Below are 24467 nucleotides of genomic sequence, written 5' to 3' on the forward strand. Positions count from 1 at the left end.
AGAAAAAATTGAAATTGACATAAGATTTTTGTGAAAAAAATTGGTTATAATAAAAATTTTTGGATCACAAATAAAAAAATATGAAGATTATCAAATTATATGATTGGCCAAAATTATAAAAGATTTGAACTTATAGTCCATACGCTAGAGGACATACAATTGATTAGTAAATTTTGAGGGATTTTTGACTTGTAGTCCTTATGTCCGAAGTCGTAAAATTTATTAATAAAATATAAACTTGAACTATAGTGTGTCCAAAGTAAATTGAAAATTCTATGTACTTATTCTTGAAGGATAAAATGCTTGAAACAAATACCTGAATTACTAAATCAAAAAGCTTGCATCTTATATATTCTTGACAATTCTATAATCATACTTATGTATATTATAACAATCTAGACTTATACAATATAATATTTTGAGTGAAAATTTATTATAAGTGGATATGTCATTATCCACTCTACTATGTGATTTTATTAAATATTAAATTTGTAATCTTTGCAAAATGTATTGATGATCTCATCATGAAAAGACTCCTAAAGAGCTTATGAACCTATTTCTTACAAAAATAAAATTTAAGGTGAAGATCTTGAAATGAAAGAACTTCTTTCAATTTATGGATTGAAATTTATCAAGTGAAATACTAATATTATAAAAAATATTTATATTAAAAAATTGTTCTATTTTAAAATATAATATATATGTTTTGGTTCTGAATTACCATATTTCGTTCCAACTTGCGCATATAAAGGCAATGGAAAAATTGTATCATTGCAAAATAATTTTTTTTTTCAGCATAAATTTGAAAATGTCAAAATAGTGTGAAAATTATATCATTCTTTTTCCTTAATATGAATGTTAAAGCTTGGTTTTATTTGAGAAGATTAACAAAATTACGAAGATATATGCATGGCGATATTCTTCAAATTCAAGATGATGATATCTCCAATTTATTAAATGTTTTCAAACTTTCAAAGAATGGTGTTGATCTTGCACATTGTTTCACCAAATTGTTGTTAATTATAACAAATTATGATTGATCTTTAAAGCACCCATGTCATTTTGAGAGGGAACGTATTTAAAAAGGAGAGTTATTAATGTGGAGAACTATATACACGCACTGTACTCTTTTTCCTTCACTAAGCTTTTGTCCTATCAAAATTTTCTAGTAAGGTTTGAATGAGGTAGTTCGAACTTGCATAAGATATAAATGAATAATGTACTCTTTTTCTTTAATTAATCTTTTTTCTAACAAGTTCTTATTAGGATTTTAACAAGGTATATTTTTTGTAAAATGAACAATCACGAGAAAGTGTTATTAAATAATTATAATGATATGAGTGTTCATCAAAGTAACTCTTTATCTCTGTACTAAACAACTCTTCAATACTTATGACTCCAATATCTCATAAGAAGTTATGACTAATTATATATTTATTTATTAATCATTTATTTCACTTGTATAGTTATAAGACTATAAAATGAGAGCCCATCTCTTTGTTAGTATACACTTGAAATTTAATAAAATTTCTCTCTAAACGTCATATCTCTTATTTGCTTTTTCTCTTTCTCTTTCTCTTACTATATTATTTTGCTCCTAATTGATAAATAATTCACATTATTATTATTGTTATTAATGATGATAATATGACGTTGATGTTGTTGTTATTTTGAGAAATGGAAAAAAGAAAAAAAATTAAAAAAGAGTTGATGGAAGAAAGTAGTTTAGACTCTTGACAAAGTACAAACTACAAAGTACAAACTTATCTAAACTAATTGCTTAACAAATTAAACAAGTCCAAGAAATTCAATGGGCTTCTAAAAGAAATGGGCCACCCAAACTGGGTCCATAAAAATTCTCCATATTAAGAGAGACATAGAAACGACTCTCTGTTCTTTCATCAATAATATAAATATATAATTAATAGATCTATCAGGGGGAAAAAAATATAATTAATAGAAACAAAGAAGAGAGAGATATGGCAACAAGTGAGGAGGCAAGCGCGACGGCGGCGGCGGAGGTGCCGCCGCAATCACAGCCGCACAAGCTCGAGAGAAAATGGACGTTTTGGTTCGACAACATATCAAAGCCCAAACAGGGCGCCGCGTGGGGCTCCTCCATGCGCAAAGTCTACACCTTCGACACTGTCGAAGAATTTTGGTGGTACGCTACTAACACACATACCCTCGATATGGCTCTGTTATATGTTATTTTCAACTGGGTTTGTTTCTTTCTGCTTTAATATCTTTTTTCTGATCAATATTTGTAAATGTTTGGATTTTCTTTTCTTTGTGTTGTTAGGTTTATTGATCTAATTAATGAGATGGGTTTGCATTGAATTAACTGAGCTTTATGATTGATTCTTCTCGCTTGGTTGATAAGAAATTTAAAGCAAAGTAATGTGAACTTTTGAATCCTGGAGAATCTTGTGTCTGGAGATCTAGTGAAATTTTATTAACATCTTTATAATAGTTATTATTGTGCTCTTCATGAATTTGTTTGATCCAGCTTTAGACACACATTTGTTTTAGTTTTTTTTTTTTTTTGTTTTAACCCAAATCAATTGGTTTTGATATTAGTTAGATCATATACGTTTTCCAAAAAAGAAATAGGTAGTTGAGTTTGATTCATTTTAATGTTTAATCTGGTTATATGTTCTTGATCATTTGGTTGATTTTTTTCCCTTTTCAGTTTGTATGAACAGATATTCAAGCCAAGCCGGTTGCCAATGAATGCGGATTTCCATTTGTTCAAAACTGGGATAGAACCAAAGTGGGAAGATCCTGAGTGTGCGAATGGAGGAAAGTGGTCGGTCACTAGCAACAGGAAGGCTAACCTTGATACCATGTGGCTTGAAACAGTATAGTTCTTACATGCTCGCTTGATTTCTGTTTGTAGAAGTTTTGATTTGAAAACATGTGGGCAGTTGGTTTTTGTTGCTTATGGATTCCATAGCATTTTTGGCAATCAATTCAACTGTTGTTTGTTGTGCAGATGATGGCCCTGATTGGAGAGCAATTTGATGAGGCGGATGAGATTTGTGGGGTTGTTGCTAGTGTACGCCAGAGGCAGGACAAACTTGCCTTATGGACCAAGACAGCAGCAAATGAAGCTGCTCAGGTATGATTTCTTTCTATATTGGCACTTAATATTCCTTTTTTTCTTTTTATTGAATGTGATTCATTTACAGTTCTGTGGATTCATAAATCATATTTTTAGCCCCTCGAAGTATGCATTAATTGTTATCTGTTCTGATTTGTTTTTATATACTGTACTACAATCTCTTTTCAGTGCTTGAGCTTAGGTGTCAATTTTAAAATATTCTCCGCTTTTTGCTTAACTGAACCAAGTTTTCGATTTTGGAACAAATTTTAAGCCTCATGGATGCAAAAATTCTGAAAGAGTTCACCATCTGATTAGCTACTGTTTAAGTTATGAATAGGATAACCATGGAGTTTTCATTGTAGATTTACAACATACTGAAGATGCAATGACACACCAATATTTGGAGCTTTACATGCAATGTAACAAGGAGAAGAATGCATTAGAGGAAGTTGAGAAGGGATACTTTCTAGGTGGAGAGAAAATAAAACATAATATTAAGTTCTTTCTATGATTCAATGCCAAATAAAACTTAGGTCATGGGTAAATTCCTTATCCTCACTATTTCTGAAATTCTCTATTCCTAGCTCAAGGCAAGATAGTTCTCATTTGTTCTTTCTACTGCCTGTTCTAAATTAAGTTGCCTAGATGGCTGCCCAACATTTGAAGGCCCAGATTACTTTTTTTTTTTTTTTGGTACATAATACTCAAATTATAAAAGTAAAACCTCCTATAAAATCCTACAATATATTGGAGGTTAATATTTTCCAACTCTCAAGTATCACAAGTTTGACCTTGATGAATTCGTATATGTTGAAATTGCGGGTGTTAGGGGAGTTCTTTTTTGGTGTTCTGTGGGAATGGTTCTTGTGCCACCAGGAAATGGTGGTAGCCTTCATTTGAAGGATTTTATCATTATTTGCCGTGTTGTGAGTTACATAGCATGAGTACAATGTCTTAAAGTTCCTCAAATGACTTTTCTTAGATGGCATGTTTTATGAGGTATGCATATAGTGTTTGCATATATTGTTGTGAACCGAGATTGAGTTACATTGAGTTCTTTCCTATGTGGCATCAAAAGACTTTACATAATTTTGTGAGTTTGTGATGTGCTGTCGATTACAGATTGTATTGATGTGACAAGCTTAACGTTATTTCTTAATTGCTGTTACTCAAAACCTGGTGTAGATGGGCATTGGAAAGAAGTGGAAGGAGATCCTCGATCTCACTGATAGGATCACTTACAGCTTCCACGTAAAATTCCTTTTCATTTTCCCCACCTTTTTCTGATTTTGAATGCATGCTTTCTTGCTGGATCTCTCATTGCTTCCATTATTGCAGGATGACTCTAGAAGGGATCGATCAGTGAAAAGTCGATACAGTGTGTGAACTCAAAAGTGACCGTTTTGTCGCAGTAGCCTGTACTTGTAGTTGCCAAATTGTGGCTTAGACCGTTGAATCTGTTTCTGTATTTTTTGTGCCCTATTTACCATAAACAATTAAACACTAGATACTTCAAATGTGTTGCCATATGCCTTTAGACATGTAATACAATGACTTCTATTGTTTTGATAGAGGAGATATTGAGAAATTTTTTTGCGACCCAGTTTGTTTGTAGTTTTGTACTACTCTGATTTGTTCAAATAGAACTCTATCTTGAATTGTTCATTCAGATCGACTCTGGTTGTATTGCCTCTTGAGATTTATTTGCTGAATCAAGGCAAATTCTAGTTCTACTTTTACAAGTTACACCCTTTATTCATTACTGTAAAGTTGCTTTATGACTTTGGATCTTTCGATTGCTGCTGATTTTCGCCATAGTGAGAAAAACCTGACAAAGAACTGCAGCTAAACTGAAGAATGATAAGTGTAGAAGAGGATGGATTAATCTTAGGTTACATTCTATTTCTGGGACGCACCCAGCTGAAGAAAAGTACGTTTACATTAGAAAGCACTTGAAAAAACTATAAACTTAAAACATCTCATGGTGATAACAACACAAAACAATAAATGTTTTTCTTATCATGCAAGGAAGCCAAGTCTTTCTCCATTCTTCTTAGCCAAACGGATGAGGCCTTGCCTTTGCTTTGCATCAGCTCCTATTGATTTGCAGAATTCAGTAATTACCTGTCAAGATTAACATTATAACAGATTAGCAGTTACACGAACCAGAAAAATGCTTTCTGCTTGTGAAGTGAAATCACCAAAAAATCTATACGTATTAGGATATGCTTTTCCTGAATAATAATCTTTCAGTGACTTCTTTGATGAGTTAAGCTCAACTTTGATCAAAGCCCTCTCGTGTACTCATAACGGTTGTGACTCTGTTACCTCTATTCCATAATTCGAGCACCATTAGATGGTCCAATTTTACTAATTTCTGTTAATTTTTTGACTATTTAACAGTATATATATTGCTGTGAGATATCACCTGAATACTGTTGGATGGGTAAATTTTACTAATTTTTATTAACTTTTTACCATATGACAATGCGGGCCCACTTATAATCCATTTGCTTAAGATTTAATAATTATTTCTAACATTCTTATCCGGCAATCAACAATCTCACAAGAGGATCTATCCATTTGATTGGCCATACTATATGACTCTAATTAATTGTTCTCCTAAACAATTATTTTTAAAAATAAAAATAAAACTAATTTAAAAATTATAAACAAAGTAGAAAAAGAAGAGCCGCATAATGAAGATATAATCAATATTTTAAAAAAAGAAAAACTATTAGAAAGTGAAAAAAAAAAAAAGAGAGAGAGATACATACCTGAGAATGCAAGGCAATAGCTTTGCCTCTAAGCTGATTGAACCTCTTCTTGCCAATGATATTACGAGTGAGAACAACAACAGGAGCAAAAATGCCTTTGCCTTCATTAATGTTCCCCATCATCGGTTGCATTCTAATGGGTCTTGCCACTCTAACATTCGGCACTGATCTTGCCAACATCCTGTATTCTTCACCACCATTAGCAAACGAAGCTCCCCAGCTTCCATGAAACGAAGATGATAACCCAGCTGCACATACTGATGTAGCAGCCATAATTGAAACGCTCAACACGCACGCGCGCACACACACACACACAAATAGCTTGTGCTTTCAGTGAAGGAGGCTCAGAGGGTTTGCTAGCTTGTTTGTGGTTTCTGGGGTTGTGCTGCTGATGAAATGAGAGGATATTTTGTTTGTGAAAATTGAGAGCCTCTGGTTTTTTAATGGAAGTCTGTGAGGAAGAGAGTTGTTTGAAGCGTTAACAGCCACAGAATCTGGTGGCTTGAATTTAGTTCAATTTTTTCTTGAACACGTATTGCTTCTTGTAATAGACTTCTGCGCCTTTCTTTCATTTTTCTGTATTTTAAAATTGGAACATAACTTGTCGATTTATTTCAAATAGGTCCCAGACCTGTGACTTGCCGATACCTCCTCATTACACGACATGTGCGAATGTGTTTCCTCAAAATTAGAATTTGAAGTTTATTGAGAATCTAAATACATATGCTAATAGCATATTATAGAGGTGTGTTGCGACTAATTTCGAAATCTGTTTTAAATATTAAGGAAGAAATAAAAGAATTGAGTTTTTATAAAAATTCGAACTCATTACCTCTATTTTTATTAAAATTAAAGAGACAAATCAACTGGTAAGTTAAAAGATGACATTGGTAAATCAAAAGACGACATTGTTAATTTATCATTATACGATAAAAATGAGATATTAAGAAATCAATTCTTGTTCACATCAATTTTGAAAGAGATAATTCTTCAATTTGCGTTTGTTCATGGGATGGGACGAGACTAGAGGAGTGTGGAAGAAAATTGGAACTAAGGATATTTCAATCATTTTAGTGGGAACATGGACTTATTTGATACAAATGGAAAAGTTATTTCCTCAGTTGAGAATTATACGAAATAGGAATCCGGATGTTATTATTCCTCAGTTGGTATTCATGGTCCCCGTTGTGCGGTGAGAAATCTTGATCTGGGATTTTACTGGAAGTTTGTTCGAGATGGTCCCATGATTTGCCAACTTTTGATGATGTTTAGGCGTTTGATCATATGAACACGACCGTTTGATTTAGGAAGTTGCTGGGAACTGGAAATTTTCATCAAGAGAAACATGACAAAATAGTAGTAGAAATATTGGACGGTCCAGAGAAACATAGAAGATTCTAATCTTTTGACCTCTGGAGGCAGGCTTGTTCAAAATGAGGCGTGCCTTTGAACAAGTTGTATCGTATCTTGCATTCATATATTGAATCTTTTTTTTTTGTTATTTGGAATAAAACCCATTTTTTTATATATAGGAATAAAACTTTTTTAGGTAAATTTATTTTCTACTTTTAAAAAGAATTTATTAAGTTTTTTAATAAAAAAGTTCATAGAATTTTATGTTGAATTCAAAAGGGTTTGAAAATGTTTTTAATTTGTAAGTCAAAAGCTTTTTTTTTTCTTTTGGGAAAATCAATTAGCCACCACAAAACGAACACATTGTTTGGACTAAACGCATCTTCAATTCATTTAACTTTGTAAAACAATTAGAGTTCCTTGCCAGGAAAAAAAAAATATAACATACAACATTTTTGAAAAATAAAATTAAAAATGAACGATTGAAAATGAATTAGGAGTCTGTTATTTTGACATTACACTATTGAAAATGAGGGAAGCAATTCAACGAATTGTATCTTCCATTAATTCTAACGTTGTTTTTATACCAGCATCACTGTCTGCGACAAAGCATCCATTGGAGAAATCAAATATGAATTTGCAGTTTTTTGATGTTGGCGTTTGCTAATGTGTCACATAAAATTTTTATTTAGTAACGTGATTTGTGATTTGGGATGAGAAACTTGTAGGTTGATAACTATAGTTAGGGTTCGTATTCAGTTCAATTTAGTTTAGTTAATTAGAATCTAATGGCCTTTAAAAAATGTGAATCGATCGCTTTTTAATTTTGAATCAGATAAAATTAAAAATCGATCGGTTCTGTATTAAAAAATTAATTAAAAAATAATATATATATAATATTTTTGTATAAAATATTAATGATTAATTAATATAATTGAATTAGAGTAAAAAAATAATCAAATTAGGTTAGAAATATGGGAAATTGGATTTAGGAACTCGGTTTTAATTTAATATATTTGGAATCATGGGAAATTGGTTGGAAACTTTATGCATTGAACAGGGAAATCATGACACGGTAGTAGTATGACTGGACGGTCCAGAAAAACATAGGAAATTACAATATTTTGATTTTGACGTTCGAGACTGTTGAAAATGAGGCAAATGGAAGTGGGAGCTTTCATTACCTACATTTCACAACTCAAAATAACTGCCGTCTAATATCAAAACACTTTTAAAAAAAAAAAAAAAGATTTGAGGATGAGAAAAATAAGGGTAATGATCTTTTATTACTCGTACAAAATCTGAAAAAAAAAATGTCATAAAACAATTCAAGATCAATTTTTAGAACAAGAGCCAATGGATACATATATAAGATCTTTCATGTGGCAATAAAATCCTCAAACTCAATTAGTTTAGATATATGGACGATAAGACGTGGGTGAGATTGTCAAATTATCTCATTATTTTGTAAGATTTATCTTGTTGCCACCTTTGGAGACTTGATTGAGTGTTTTCAAGCTGCCGTCGGTGACTCGAGCTCAAATCCTGAAGAAATAAATGTTAAAAAATTTGATTTTCGCTATTTACACTTCCTACCTTTTGTAATTTTAAGAAAATAAAATCAAATTCTCCTGTCGTTTATTATTTATATCAATTGTTAATTAATTACTGTATAATTGTTAAATTCAATTGTTCATATTCTTTGCTTGGGTTGCACGTCAAACTTAGAATTTTTTAAGTACCCACCTCATCTCCTCTCTTGAGTTGCATAATTTCAAAAATCTAACACGCAAATTTTAGCACAAAATAATACTTTTCACTCTCAAACCAAAATCCGTACTGTTCTTGGTAAAATTCTAATGTTTTGAACATTGTAAGCAAAAAAAAACGTAATGGATATTAACTATTTTAATTCAAAGTATTGTCCTAAAAAACAAGAAAAAAAAAAAAGAGGCATATATCATCCGATTTGCACCCATGTTCCAGGACTAGGTACTTGGCGATATACAACAAAAAGAAGATAGAAACTCGGAGGAGCAATCTTAGCCGTTGGTGGTGCCATAACGCTGACTTGGAAAATTCCTGACCCTACATCAATAAGCTCTTTCGTGGCTGGTACTAAAAGCCTTTGCCCCATTGAAACTCCATGCGTCGTAAATGGTGGTGCATACATCGTCACTTTTAAATCATTCAAACTTACCTCTAATTCGTCCAATTTAAATTGAATAACAAAATTTTGTCCGTATTTTAACATTTTACCCTTAAATTTTGATACAATGGATGGGCGATACGAGGCGAATGATTCGTCGAAGTATGGCGGATAAAATTTCTCAATTCGAAGTTCTGTTGGGTATTTTGACCCGCTCGTTAAATTATAACGAGAGTGCGGGTTGCTTCCCGCGACTAAAATTTTCCCGTCTGGAAGTACTACTGACGTGGAATGACACATTCGCGGCTTACTTGTTGGGGTTAGCTCCGAGAACCGTTCGTTTATCGGGTCATCGGGTTCATAAAGTACCGGAGTCGTATTTGGGTCAGTCGCAAAGTTCCATCCTGCGGTGCCCTTTTTGGCGCCATTGATGATGAGAACATCTCCTGTGGGCAGGAGCAACATTTCACCCATGACCCTCGGACTTGGCATCATCTCCCTCTGCCAAGTGGCACTTTTATTCGTTATCTCAATTCTTCCACAATCTTGCAATGCATTCATGAACTCACCCTTGCCCGCTAACACGCCCGCCTCAGGCTTTGCACCCCCACATATAAGCACTTCGGCTCGGATCGCATTCGAGTTCGGATCTTGGAGCTTTATAGGCAACAGTGCTGACGTGGCAGACGCCGGGTAATTTCGTGACCCACCGCGTAAGATAGGGAATACGTGGAGGATCTCATTGGTTTCTGGATTGAGCAGAATCGAACGGTCATTAGCAAAGATGAAGAGATTTCCATCGGTTGACAGGAAAACAAACGGGTATAAATTATTTTCTGATGGGTTAGTGGTCTCGTTAAGAATCGGTAGGTCATAGATTATTCTTTTTCCCTCCTTGAGGATATATTCGTAACTAAACTCTCTTCTCCCTCCAACCACTATGAAGCTGCCATCTGGTAAAATATGTTGCGTGGAAAACCTGTATAAATAATAATACATGAGTAACATTATACATACAAAGTTAGAATTGAACGTATTAATAACTTAATACCAATTTATAAATATTAATTTGAGATGTGCTGAGCTATTAAAGATCTTCTGCTGACGGCTTGCGATCGTACATAAAGAAAACTAAATGTTATATATATAATAAATTTGGCAAAATATATGTACCATCTTTTGGCAGAAAGTTCCCAATGGTGCTCTTTCCAATAACATGCATGGTAGCATCCGGAAAGGTATCTAACAGATCTCCCTCTGCCGCTCCATCCGCCGGAGATCACGACCGTCCCGTTAGCCGATAATCCACCCGATGAGCTCCACGTGTCTGTCAGGATCTGTGATGATCTAAACATATGCATGAATGATATTGAAAATGCAACAATTAACACAAAATATTAAAAAAAAAAAAAAAACACATAACAAAAAATTACGATAAATGCACGTACCTTGAGTGGCCTTATAGCTGCAGATTCGGCGTCATATTCAACAGCAAGAGCCCGATAATCGACATATTTTTGCCAAGCGCCAGGATTAAGACGATAGATTCCAACGGGCAACCGAACGTTTGATGGGCCTAATGAAACGGCATCGAGCATAATTGCCTTGTTGGTATTAGGAAACAAGATGATATGCATAGCTGATATGCCAGAATTTTCAGAAGCCAGCTCCCATTTGCCTTTAAATTCATCTTCATAATCCGGATTTTCCAGGATGTCTCTGCTTTTAAAGCAGCTGCCATCGTCACAGTCTTGATTGGTATTGGAATCATCATCAAAAGGGTATTTGAGTAATGGCCTTGAATGAGGATAGTATTGCCTATGCCAAAGTTGTGAAGTGATATAGAAAATACATAAGGTAAGAGGGAGAAGAACAAGAGATTTGGGGTAAGAGGCCATTGGAGAATTAAATTAGAAATTAAGCTTTTGACATTTCTTTTCTTAATCATGTCTCCTTATATTTCCTGTTTTTTCTCCTACATTTGAGGAGTCAATATTGGATCTTTCTTGGTTGGTTTTTTTTTTTTAAATAAATCAAAAGGCTTTTGAATAGTTGAAGTGGCACGCTCTTTGTTTGCTATTTAAAATTGGTGATATAAATCCGGACCCCAAATCCTCCCCTCCAAAAAACCAACAGTATGTATGGTCAGTACACGTACTATAATTGTTTGAATAGTTGCACTCTGTTCAATGCGAAGTCGATCAATGTGACCTCTATTTGACCATTATATGATTAATTGAAGCTTAATTAATTTTTTAATTTTTCAAGTTATTTTTGACACGTGTACATAATTAACCACATTTATGCTATATTATTATTCTCTTCTGACTAATTTCCAATCACATGCCCTTATTAATTATCTAGAGTGAAGACTAAGATCCGGAAAGAATCTGATCGACTTTATTCCTATATAAGAACAACACTAATGATCTCATCTGATCCACAAATTCAAAACATTCTCATTGATGAAGAAATCTACTGGAAACAGCGCTCAAGAGCGGATTGGCTAAAGGAAGGCGACAAGAACACAAAATTTTTTCATCATAAGGTCTCATCCAGAAAGAAGAAGAATAGAATATGGGGAATTGAAACTGATGCAGGGAAATGGGTTGCGAAGGCCGAAGAAGTGGAGCATGAGTTCTGTAACTATTTCACAAAACTCTTTACAACCTCGAAGCCAAGTCATGATCAGATGTCAGCAGCACTTATAGGAATCAGCCCGAGAGTCTCTGAAGACATGAATGAGCTACTAGAGAAGCTGTTTTCAGCAGAGGAAGTGGTTGAAGCCTTAAATCAGATGTGTCCAACCAAGGCTCCAGGACCAGACGGCCTGCCAGCAGTGTTCTATAAAAAACATTGGCATCAAGTTAAAGAGGGAGTTACCACTACTTGCCTTCACATCCTAAATAAGCAAGGTACAATAACTCCTCTCAACCACACCTACATTGCTTTAGTGCCAAAAATTGGGAAGCTTAGAAAAGTTACAGAATTTAGGCCTATTAGCCTTTGTAACGTTATCTATAGAATTGTGGCTAAGTCAATTGCTAATAGATTTAAACAAATCCTGCACAAAATAATCTCCGCAATGCAAAGTGCTTTCATTCTCGATAGGTTGATTACAGACAATATCATAGTTGGCTATGAATGCCTTCACAAAATTAGGCACTGCAAAGGAAAAAGAAATGGCTTGGTAGCCTTGAAACTTGATGTTAGTAAAGCTTATGATAGATTAGAATGGAGCTTCCTTGAGCAAACCATGAAATGCCTAGGCTTCTCCCAAAAATGGATTAGCTTAATCATGAGATGTATAAGTTCTGTCTCGTTTTCTAAAATGATAAATGGTTCGATTAGAAGGTTAATCAAACCTCAAAGAGGCCTAAGGCAAGGTTGCCCTCTATCCCCATACTTGTTTATCACATGTACGGACTGCGGAGGCCTTCTCCTCGTTGCTGTTGCAGGCAGAACAACAAAAGCGTATTCATGGGCTGTCATTTGGGAGAGACTTGAGAATTTCCTACCTATTATTTGCCGATGACAGCCTCATATTCAGTAGAGCCTCAACTGCCGATTGCCAAAACTTGAAAAAGATCCTTGATTGTTACTCTACAGCTTCTGGACAAATTTTTAATTTTGAGAAATCTTCTCTATTCCTAAGCGGCAACATCCAGAGTGATCAAGCTACTGCAATTGGGAACATATTTCGGCTCAACATCGTTTCAAGGCACGAGAAGTACCTAGGCCTGCCATCTATGGTTGGGAGAAAAAGAAGCAGCTTTTTCAACGACATTAAGCTAAGGCTTTACAACAAGAAATCAGCTGGCATAATAAGCTCTTCTCATGCGGAAATTTTGATCAAAGTTGCAGCGCAAGCCATTCCAGCTTATGCAATGAGTGTCTTCAAGATCCTTATGGGAGTGTGTAATGATATTCAGCGAGCAGTTGCTAATTTCTGGTGGGGATCAAAGAATGATAGAAGGAATATTCAATGGTCGAAGTGGGAGAAGCTGAGTCAAGCTAAATGGAAGGGAGGAATGGGGTTCCGAGATTTTTCCAGCTTCAACTAGGCATTATTAGCAAAACAAGGTTGGCGGATTTTGAAATTTCCTGATTCTTTGGTGGCGAGAGTCTTGAAGACCATGTATTTCGAGAATAAAGACGTCTTGAATGCAAAGCTTGGCTCCAACCCTTCCTTCATTTGGAGAAGCATTTTGTGGGGGCAGTAGATTATACATGTTGGTTCTAGGTGGAGGATTGGAAATGGGCAGTAGATTGAGATTCATAAGGCCAATTGGATCCCCAAGCCACTAACCTTTAAACCTGTGTTCAAGCCAAATATGCGAACTGATGCACTGGTTTCTGAACTGATAAACGAGGAGAATCATTAAGATGAGAAGCTGATATACAATCATTTTGATAGGTTGGATGCTGATAGCATAGTCAGAATTCATTTGCCGAGAAGGCCGCGGGAAGATGAAATCATTTGGCGCTATGAGAAGAGAGGGCAGTACACTGTAAGGAGTGGGTATCAAACAACACTCAAGCTGAAATTTCCAGCCATGCCATCAAGTTCATAGGCTGTGAAAAACCAATGGAATATAATCTGGAACCTAGCCTTGCCGGAGAAGATCAAAATTTTTGTATGGAGGGCTGCCAAGAATCTCCTTCCATCGACTGAGAATTTGTGGAAGAGGAAAATAATTCAGGAGCCCACCTGCCAGGCGTGCAAAACAGGGCTGGAGAATGTCCTTCATGTGTTGGTGGAGTGTAAGGTTGTCAGGAAAATTTGGAAGCTTACTCACATGGAAGATGATATCAGAGGAAGGCCTGGGCAAGATATTCTGACTATGATGCATGACATGAACAGAAGAAGAGGAAAAGCTGACTTAGAAATGATGGTAACAATCTTTTGGGTGGCATGGAACGCAAGAAACAAAATGCTTTTCCAAGGGAAAAGAGAAAACCCCCAGGTGCTTATTGCCAAAGCTGAAGCCGTTACTGAAGCTTACACAAGAGTTAAACAACCAAGTGATGCACACAAGGAAAATCAGTAGGTGATGCTTACTCAGACGTGGAGTCCCCCCCAGAATGGATATGCCAAAGTTAATATGGATGCAGCTACCAACTCAGAATCAAACCTTGCAGGGCTGGGAGCTATTATTAGAGATGAGAACGGGAAGGTGATAGCAACTGCAATTAAAGTCTCAAAATTCTTTGGAGATGTTTCTTTTGCTGAGGCAGAAGCCATAGAATGGGACATACAGATTGCTAGAGATGCACATGCACGCGCTTTGACTGTGGAATCAGACGCTCAAGGAGTAGTTAACTTAGTAAACAACAGGCAGTGTAGTAGAACCGAGATTTATTGGGTACTTTCAGAAATTCAAAGCTTAATGAAACAGTTTGAACAAATTAACATCAAATATACTCATAGATCTTGCAATGTCATTGCCCATTCTTTAGCTAAACTAGCTTTAGAAAAATTCAAAAATGTTGTATGGATGGGTTCATACCCTTCACGTTTAATGTACCTTTTTTCTTCCTTAAATTAATAGAATTTTCCTTTTCAAAAAAAAAAGAACAACACTAATGGATTCTCATGCCGTAATGATGCATAAGCCAATCTACATATGAGTATTGCCTTTATCTTACATAAATCTAATGAGTTTGAGCTTCACTAGAATTAATAATGTAAACTCTAAGTAAGCATGTGCCCCAAATTTTACTTAAACCTAGAAAAAAAAATAGTGAGATAAATCTGCATTCTAAATTCCTTAAATGTAATTGAAGATTTAAAATAAATGAATATTCAAAGTAACAAACTCAAAAGTAATAAAAACAGAATATTGTGGATGAGCAAAGACTAAAAGCTAATAGGTAGAGTAAAAGGCAAAGACATTTGTTTCTGTGCAAAATTTCTTCACATACTTACATTATGTCCACAAAGAAACTTTCAAACTAAGTATTAAAAAAACAAAAAAAAAAAGTTTACTTGTATAAAAAGATCACCTAAATAAGCATGCAACACATGCTATCTGGTAAAACAACTAAGTTTTGGAACTGTCAAGGCAACTTATTAAAATCAACAGACCTGGAGTGGACAGGACAAACAAGAAAGTTATAACTTATTTTTATAACAAGTGGATTAGAAAGAAATATCTTATTTTTGTGACAGTTCGAGCTTAACAATCAAGTAGATATTGTTACTTTGTACACATAACCTGCCACGCGTTTTGGGTGTTGTTGGGCTTTATTACCCAACTTCCTTAATTCCTTCTAGCATCCGCTCCACTTTTCCCATAATTGGCCTCTGAGATGGTTGCTGGTGTATGCACCAAAAGCTCACTTGAATTGCCCTCGTTACTTTCTCCACGTCCACATCTCGTCTAGCTAACCTTTTGTTAACCATTGCGTCAATGTTATCCTTCCAGGCACAGACACAGAAACTTTTTCCGATTATTAGTTTCTTGTCAGATTTTGGAATTAGTCTTTTAACTCATATAGGCAAAAGTCTTATCCAAGAAAGAGTAACGATACATTTATCCAAAATAGAGCAATGATGCATTTATAAAGTTGAGATACAAACTTTTTTCGATTAGATTCATGATATAAATCTTATATCTGATGTTTGATGATATTGTCTATGTCATTAAATCTTATGTATAAGTTTATCCTAATATATTGTTTCTCTAAATTAATTTGTCAGAAATCACTCATAAACTTCTATCATTTCATAGGCAAGAATACTGCTTTAATGACAGATGCATGGCCCCGGCCGAATACCAAGAAAAGACTGCAAATTAATTGGTGTACATTCTGCTAATTATCTGATTATCGGATATAAGTAATAAGAATTTTATTTGTTAAAAAAAAAAAACGATGTTAAATCGTACATCAAGTAACTAACATTATTGCTATAAAAAATCCTAAAACAAATCCTACCTAGCATCTGAAATCCTTGTAATCATCTTGAATTGTTTGCGGCAACTGATAATCATTCTGGGAATCGTTGGGAGAATAAAATCATACAATGCCTTTATTGCTTTGGTAGGGTTTGCTATTCATAGAAAGCGGCTGCCATTTAGGTGAATATTGCTTATACACGTCTCAGATCCCATGGCTTATACTTTTTTGACCAACCGCACAAGATTTGAACACCTACCCAAATTGAAGTTCCTCGTAGAAGTTTGAAAACTGAAAAGAAGCAACACATTTGTATTTGAACACCTACCCAAATTGAAATTCCTCGTAGAAGTTTGAAAACTGGGAAGAAGCAACACATTTGTTGGCTTATCACTAGACAAACGGAACAATGTGAGTTGGTTTATCACTAGATGCGCTTTATCTGCAAATCCTTCATCAACATCAAACTACTTTATTATTTGATTAAAGATAACAATAGGATAATACTGGAACAAGCACAAGCAGCCCTAAATTTACTCTTCAGTTTCCTCCAATATCCAAAATATTAGTTTTTACAGGCTTCCAGATACATAAAAATCATTTCAACTTCACAAATTCAATAAAAAAAAAAATGGCATAAACAGAGAGTCTTGATTAAAGTTTTGAACAATATTGGAACAAAGTTTTTAAGTTAACATGATAAATTTATGTTTTACAGTCATAAAGTAGAGACATAATTAGGCCGGTTAAACATAGCTAGTTGCTGTTATTGTTAAAATATGTATAGCGGCAAGTTTTGCATGAATCCTTATTAATAGAAGGTGAGAAAACAAGGTAACGCGAGTCTTGATAAATCTCCGGTTGGCAAAAAAAATAATAAAATCATGCATAACGAAATAAATATAATAAAATCAATCAAGTATTTCAGCAATTGTTCTGGTATTTGGGCCGTTTGCAAAAGGAAATCATCACTTAAAAATTTGGCACATGGTATTATTTAGCCGGGAAAATGACACTTTTGTCTCACTTAGAAATTGTTTTAATTTACCACATTTGATTTTTGGTGCTAAAACATTAACAAAAGCAACTGATTGTTGAAGGGTACATGTTACTTTTGAACATATAAATTGATTATTTGACACATGCACAAAATAAAATTATTTAATTTATAAGTTACAAGGTAACTTCTACTTTTTTTAACCTAACATTTTTTTATTATAATTTAATGTCGGGGATAAATGAAATATTAAAATTTTATAAAAGACCCACTTAGGACCCGTTTAGAATTGTTTTTGGGAAGTTCAAAAGTGATTTTAAAAATTAAATGTTAATTTTTTTGGTAAAATTTTTTAAAAGTTACTTTTGACAAAATTACTATATCCTACCACAGATTTTGAAAAATAAGGAAAAAATATCTTTTCAGATTCTTATTTTCAATATAATTTTTATACATAATACAATACCATATATATTCTCACATATATATATATATATATATATATATGAGCCTGGGGAGAATAGTGTGAGATAGTTTAGAGACTCTATGGTTTAAAGACTTGTAGTTTAGTTAAGATTTTACTTGTGTGGTGAGCGTTACTTCTGGTGCCTTGGTAGTATTTGGTCGTAAGTCCCGATTTGGTTGAAGGGTAGTAAAACCAATTCTTAGTCTTGGATTGTAGCCATACCTGTAGGATTAAAACTAGATTATAGGTCCCTACCCATGGATTCTCTACTTTGTAGAGTATCATCTTTCTCTAGCTCTTCTTCTGGAAGAACTAGTGATTCAAAGAATGTGGTAAATTCAGAAGAATTTATTATTGAAGACTTTAATAAAGCAATTGATAATTGGGAACTACCAAAGATTTCTAAAGAAATGATTTACAAAATAAAAAAGCTTGATTTTTTAAAAAATGATTATGTCATAAAAACTGAAGAACGTGACATAACCCTTTCAAAATCATTTGAAACTATTCACCTATTTTCAGAACACTCTTTAAAGAAATTAAAAGATAAGAATTTTAATTATGTTCACATCGGCTTAATACAAGTTGGTATAAAACCCTTAACAAAAGAAGGTCTTAATACCTATATTCTTGCTGTCCTAAGAGATGGACGATTCATCTTTTTTGTGATTCTTTACTAAGTAGTATAGAATCAAGTCTTTGTAAAGGTCCCATCTCATTTAGCTGTTACCCGAACATAACAATTTCTCTAAAAGACAAAAACATTCTGAAAATCATGATTTTGCAAATCAAGACCCATAATTATCATATAATTGAGGGATTTGTCCCAGTTGCCTTAATTTTTAAAATCTCATACAAAGCCATGATTTCTGCGTTTAGTACGCAACATAAATTTCAGTCAAAAAGAGATGAGAAGCTTGAAAATAGTGAATAAATGTAATTATAGAAATAATACTGCATGAAAGGATAAATAAAGTAATTAATTTCATAAAAGTTTGTAAGAATTAATTTGTATAAGAAATTGTTCCCGAGTGTTATTTGAAAATTCCAAACATTAGGTACTTTATATTTAGGGATGATAATTGTTTTCGATGGAGGATCCCATCCCATTTGGGATGGGATTAGGATATATTTTTGTCCCATAAAAAAATTTAGGGACGGGAGTGAGACATTTTTTTATCCCAATTACATATGCGGGACGAGAGTGAGATTGACAAATTTCGTCCCATCCCGTCTCATTACCAATTAAGAATGAAAATTTTTCCAATTGAGATGGATCCCGCAGGATCCTATCTCTTTTGGGACGTGATTGGGACATATTTTCGTCTCAAAAAAAATATAGGGATGGGACTTGGACCTTTTTTCATCCCATTTGCATATACAGGATGGGACTGAGATTGGTAAATCTCATCTCATCTTGTCCCATTGCCAACCCTATTTATATTTATATAATATACAAATATTATTGGTATGATATTTAGACTGCACTGCACTATTAAAAAAGAATAAAAATATTCCGATAATTTTTTATGCAAAATATCATTAATGTTATAATCTAATATTAAAAGATAATTTATAATCAATTTTATTAGCTTATGTTCAAATATTAATCGCATTATTATAGAATTCTCGTTTATTTTACGTACATTTTCATGTTCGTAATAAAAAAAACGTATTTCCAATTTTAATTGAGGGGGTCTTGGGTAGTGTTCTAGCTAGAATGATAATTACTAAAAAATGAGGGAGCTTAATGAGAATTACCTTTAACAATTGCCTGTTTTGTTTCCTGCGGCCGGTTATGTCCGTAGAATAAAAAATAATAACAAGCGGCTGCATCAGATACAACAACAGGCGGACCCTCTCAAGAATCGCGTGTCAAAACTTCCAGCAAATGATACTATGCGTAGGTGGAGCGTTAATTTGCAGTGATCTGGAGGTGGTACGTTGTAAATGAACTTCACTTATCAATGTGGCAATTTATTGCGGTAGAATTGGCAGTAGCGGATTCAGAGGGAGAGAGTAGATTCGAATTGTGGAGAATGGGACCTACTCGTCAGGATGCGTTGGGGTAAAGGCTACCCGCAATAAGCATGGCAATGGGTCGCGTCGGGCTCGGGTTTGGGCCGAATAATGAAGACAAGGAACTGAACCCGATGAAAAACTTGACTTTTTCACCTTAATCAGGTTAAGAAAGTCCGAGTCCAACCAATTTTTTTTAATTTTTCAATATTAATAATTTAAATTTATCTCCCTTAATATATTAAAATTAAAAAAATTAAAACTTATTTAAAACAACATAAACATAAACATTACTCTACTTAATATTTTAGCCATAAAATCATATAAATAACTAAACAAAAACAAAAACATGTCTAATTCAAATAAAAACACAAAATCCAAACAAAAACACACTTTTTTTTTATTATTAAGTGATTAGTTGGGGTCGGGCAAGGAATGGCCCCTGACCTAAATTTGATCTGGCATAGATTTTTAAGCTCAAGCCCAAATTTTGACCATTCCAATGTTTACTAATTTTTTTTATTAAATTCAATGTAATTATATTTAATAAAACTAAATATAATAATTCAATGTAATTACATTTAATAAAAGTAATTATATTAAACTTTATTAATATTATTATATTTAGTTTAAAATAATAACTTACGTTGATTCTAATTTAAAATTACTTAAAAATAATAATATTATATTTATAGAGAATTAATAATATTACTATATACTACCTTTATTTGAAAATATAATATTATTATATTTATTTAATATTAATAATCAATAATAATAAATAGTTTCATCTAAGAAAATATTAATTTTGTACTATATTATTAATAATAATGTTTTATTTGTGTTTCTATTATCAATAATTTTTAATTTACATAATTAAAATTAAAATTAATAAAAGTTATGATTTGCATAATTAAAAATATTATTAATTATTATTAATTTATAAATAAAATAAAATAAATTTTTAAATTTCAAATATTTTTATTAAATTTTAATTAAAAATAAAATAATTTAAATAAGAGTAAAATTTTAATTTGAAATTATTTACTCCCAATCTAAGACAAAGTAAATAATAAATTGGATTCTGATTCCGATTTTATACTCTTATTTCAGTGTCTCCCACTCCACATTCTCAATCCAATGATTTTCACTTTAATATAAAATGTGCATGATACCTCACGATTAATTGAGAAATCAAACCATAGAACATACGACATTTTAAAGCTTAGAATAGTTAAAAACCTTACGAATGGTATAAAGGGCAAAATTATAATTTTACTCATGTTCAAGGTCTCAAATGGTGATACCGAAATCATGAACAGATCCAGAAGCCCTTAAAACCAAAGAATGACAGAAACTAGGAATAAACGAACTCCAATTGTATAAAACAATATTTATAGAGATTCAAATTTGGTGTGGTAGAATGCATGCTAATTTTGTGAAGCCTAGTTGACTTTTCATTGATCAATGATGTGGCGACATCTTATTCGACCGAACTATGTGCTTATCATAAACCTACACACACTGAAACAATGTCCACTAACCTTGTGTTGATTGGTGACTTGGTGGCATATTATTGGAATGAAAACCGCACATGCGTACATGTACATATACGAAATGACAACCCTAATGTCGTGTTCCATCTAATTAAAGTGTGCCATGGGATGCAATTTTATGCACTTGAATTGTTTTCATCTAATAACCATTATTTATCTATTGTATTTATGGATAAAGGACCCCCTCGGCCTAATTTGATAGTTTTGAATTCAAATTTTAACTCTATTTTGTGTAACTCTCGCTCTATTTTGTATTTCTACATATTTTAATATAAAATTACCATTTTATTCCTTTTCTACTCCTTTCTTCTTTCTATCCAAATTCTTCCCCTCATCTCCCCTAAATACTCTTTTAAGATTTTGAAATTATTTTCATCAAAAAATTTAGTTTTATTTTCAATTTTAGATATTTTATTTATGATTATGTGTAATTTAATTTTAATAGTAATCTTTATTTCAATTATGTTTAACTAAATAATATAGTTAGGGTGAGATAAAACTCTTAGTAGAAAAATGTGATTTAATCAAATTCAATTTTAGTTATATAAATTAAATTATTTTTATTTAATTTTATCCATATTTTATATTTTAAAATTTTGATTTTTTATAGACAAACAAAGGAGTTTTGCACAACAAATTCTTAATATCTTAGTACAAGGTATGCTAAAATGGTATTTTGACATATTGTAGAAAAATTGAATTTTGAGACACTAAGTACATAATCCACAATAAGATTGATTGTAAAACAATGATAACTTATGTGATGAATCTTTTTGGCCAAAAAATAATAAAAAGAATTTTTAAAATTATATTCACTACTAAGAGTGGATCCATAATCCTATATAATTTATTTCCATAGTTTCATCTAAATTTTAAACTAAATAATGTGTATTTAAATTTTTTCAGTTTTAAATAATTTAAGGAAACTAAATTAAATTTTTTATCTATGGATCAATCTTGGACTCACCAAACTATATTATAACAATATGCTCTTATATTTAGAAATTATAAATAACTTTTGAGTCACGTCAGTAATAATTCCAATAGAATTAATAATTCATGTTATACTAAATGACAAGGATAATTTAGTGAAAACTTTGGCTTAATTACAAATAAAGTTAAAAACAAAACAAAAGTCAATCTTAACCATGGGGGAAGTTGGAAACTTTGGTTGCACCGGACGTGTGAATATATATATATAAAATGGCTTGCCATCGTGCAAAAAACTGTTTTGATGCAATATTTTGAACATCTTTTTCCAAAACATGTTTTGCAGCTTTGCAATTAATTCTAAGTAGGAATTTTTTATTTAATAAATCACTTTGAAATTTTGTAATGCACAAAACAATGGAAAGGATTTCTTTTTTGATAGTAGACTATATATATATATATATATATATAAATGAACTTATTCTAACATCATTCAATAACAAAATAATTCGAAAGAAGAAAATATATTAATATGTTTATGTCAATAAATTTACTCATATTCTATGAAAGTATCTAGTTAAATAAAAATTAGATATAAACCCTTCATCATTGAAAGAATAAAATAAAGTATTATTTGTCCATTGGAGGTAGCTTAGTTAACCATGAGTGCATATTATTCGGGATGTCAAAGAAACGTGCTTGGCTAGTATCAAGCCCAGGAATGGGAGTAAATGTACAAAAAGGCTTCCGAACCTGGTTGCGTAGCTTGGTCGCCTTCGCCAACATGTAGTAATAGGTCTTTCTCTTTCCGGTTTTCGACAACTTTAACTGTTAGGAGGATCCCTCAACTCTTAAGTCTTCTCTAATGCAGTGTAGTTGAGCTCGCATGCGGTGAATTTCTTAGTGAAGAAGGGCTTTTCTATTACGGTTTATCCCAGACATCACTTGATAAGCGTGACATTTGGTCACGGATTTAGATTTTATAAAATATATATTATTTTAAATAATTATATTTATTTGACTTATTTATTACATATATTTAAAATCCATATTTTTCATGTCAAGTTTTATTAAAAAAAATTTAAAAATTATAAAATAAATTAACAATACATATATAATATTTTAAAATATAAAATCTGAGCTTAAAAAATGTGACCCAAATGCCTAAAAATAGGTGTAAACCAAATGCGAAAATCACCTTACCTAAGGCCGAGCCCGAATTTTGCTATCCTATGAAGTTCAAAACTTCAAATTATAATATTGAGTAAATATTAGTGAGGCAGGTAAAAAACGGATTCTCAATAGAAAATTAGAAATCGGACCATTATATTGCGTAAATATTAGTGAGGCAGTGTAATCTAGTAAATAAACCGAATTTGCAGTTCGGTTTATTTGCTTATGAACTTAAAAAGTTTGCCAAGTGGCTCAATTTGATAGGTGTCTTCATTTTATCACCATACGCATTCACACACAATAGGATAACACTGATATACCCATATTCATCGCCTTCTATCTAAAGCCTAATCCGAAAATCAAAATCAAACCTCCCCCATTCCGTTTTCGGTTAAAAAATCCAGAACTGGAACGAACCCAAATCCTTATGCTATTTTCGTAATTTTAAAAAAATATATATACACAGTTATACTCAGAACATCTGCTATTCAAAGAGAACTGCTGCTATTTAGGTGAATACTGCTTAAACATCGTCTCAGATCCCATGGCTTATGCTTTTTGACCAACTGTACAAGATTTGAACACCTACCCAAATTGAAGTTTCTCGTAGAGTTTGAAAACGGAGAAGAAGAATCACATGCAACAACATTTGTTGTCTTATCACTAGACAAACGGAACAATGTGCGTTGGTTTATCACCAGATGACTTTATCTGCAAATCCTTCATCAACATCAAACTACTGGAACAACCAAATCAGCCCTAAATTTACTCTTCAGTTTCCTCCAATATCCAAAATATTAGTTTTACAGGCTTCCAGATACATAAAAATCATTTCAACTTCACAAATTCAATAAAAAAAAGGGCATAAACAGAGAGTCTTGATTAAAGTTTTGAACAATATTGGAACAAAGTTTTTAAGTTAACATGATAAATTTATGTTTTATAGTCATAAAGTAGAGACATAATTAGGCTGGTTAAACATAGCTAGTTGCTGTTATTGTTAAAATATGTATAGCGGCAAGTTTTGCATGAATCCTTATT

The 24467-nt window shown here is 32.7% G+C and overlaps 3 protein-coding genes across 3 annotated transcripts; 1 reads left to right on the forward strand and 2 right to left on the reverse strand.

Annotated features, from left to right (window-relative positions):
- Positions 1 to 1904: 1904 nt before the first annotated feature.
- On the forward strand, positions 1905 to 4705 carry LOC102610440 (eukaryotic translation initiation factor). Its single transcript, XM_006489595.4, has 5 exons — positions 1905 to 2164; positions 2693 to 2861; positions 2996 to 3121; positions 4292 to 4357; positions 4445 to 4705. Exons 1-5 carry the CDS (start codon positions 1980 to 1982, stop codon positions 4490 to 4492), a joined length of 594 nt encoding a protein of 197 aa, XP_006489658.2. The 5' UTR covers positions 1905 to 1979; the 3' UTR covers positions 4493 to 4705.
- A 264-nt stretch (positions 4706 to 4969) lies between these two features.
- Positions 4970 to 6381, reverse strand: LOC102610738 (protein PROTON GRADIENT REGULATION 5, chloroplastic). The gene is made up of 2 exons (XM_006489596.3): positions 5884 to 6381; positions 4970 to 5230 (listed from the first exon to the last, which is right to left on the reverse strand). The coding sequence occupies exons 1-2, from the start codon at positions 6154 to 6156 to the stop codon at positions 5126 to 5128; spliced, it is 378 nt and encodes a 125-aa protein (XP_006489659.2). The 5' UTR covers positions 6157 to 6381; the 3' UTR covers positions 4970 to 5125.
- Positions 6382 to 9196: 2815 nt separating this feature from the next.
- LOC107178454 (aldehyde oxidase GLOX1-like) lies at positions 9197 to 11283 on the reverse strand. Its single transcript, XM_015533694.2, has 4 exons — positions 10834 to 11283; positions 10559 to 10722; positions 9697 to 10364; positions 9197 to 9438 (listed from the first exon to the last, which is right to left on the reverse strand). The coding sequence occupies exons 1-4, from the start codon at positions 11281 to 11283 to the stop codon at positions 9197 to 9199; spliced, it is 1524 nt and encodes a 507-aa protein (XP_015389180.2).
- Positions 11284 to 24467: the final 13184 nt, after the last annotated feature.

The sequence above is a fragment of the Citrus sinensis genome, chromosome 1 (assembly GCF_022201045.2).
Source record: "Citrus sinensis cultivar Valencia sweet orange chromosome 1, DVS_A1.0, whole genome shotgun sequence".
Taxonomy (NCBI): Eukaryota; Viridiplantae; Streptophyta; class Magnoliopsida; order Sapindales; family Rutaceae; genus Citrus; species Citrus sinensis.

Excerpts from the sequence above, each read along its gene's own strand:
- LOC107178454 (XM_015533694.2), bottom strand. The coding sequence starts at position 11,283 with ATGGCCTCTTACCCCAAATCTCTTGTTCTTCTCCCTCTTACCTTATGT. Across the intron at positions 10,723-10,833 it reads CAGCTATAAGGCCACTCAAG|ATCCTGACAGACACGTGGAG; the intron begins GTACGTGCATTT and ends AGATCATCACAG. Across the intron at positions 10,365-10,558 it reads GAACTTTCTGCCAAAAGATG|GTTTTCCACGCAACATATTT; the intron begins GTACATATATTT and ends TTATTTATACAG.
- LOC102610738 (XM_006489596.3), bottom strand. The coding sequence starts at position 6,156 with ATGGCTGCTACATCAGTATGTGCAGCTGGGTTATCATCTTCGTTTCAT. Across the intron at positions 5,231-5,883 it reads CTATTGCCTTGCATTCTCAG|GTAATTACTGAATTCTGCAA; the intron begins GTATGTATCTCT and ends TAATCTTGACAG.
- LOC102610440 (XM_006489595.4), top strand. The coding sequence starts at position 1,980 with ATGGCAACAAGTGAGGAGGCAAGCGCGACGGCGGCGGCGGAGGTGCCG. Across the intron at positions 3,122-4,291 it reads CAGCAAATGAAGCTGCTCAG|ATGGGCATTGGAAAGAAGTG; the intron begins GTATGATTTCTT and ends AACCTGGTGTAG. Across the intron at positions 4,358-4,444 it reads GGATCACTTACAGCTTCCAC|GATGACTCTAGAAGGGATCG; the intron begins GTAAAATTCCTT and ends CCATTATTGCAG.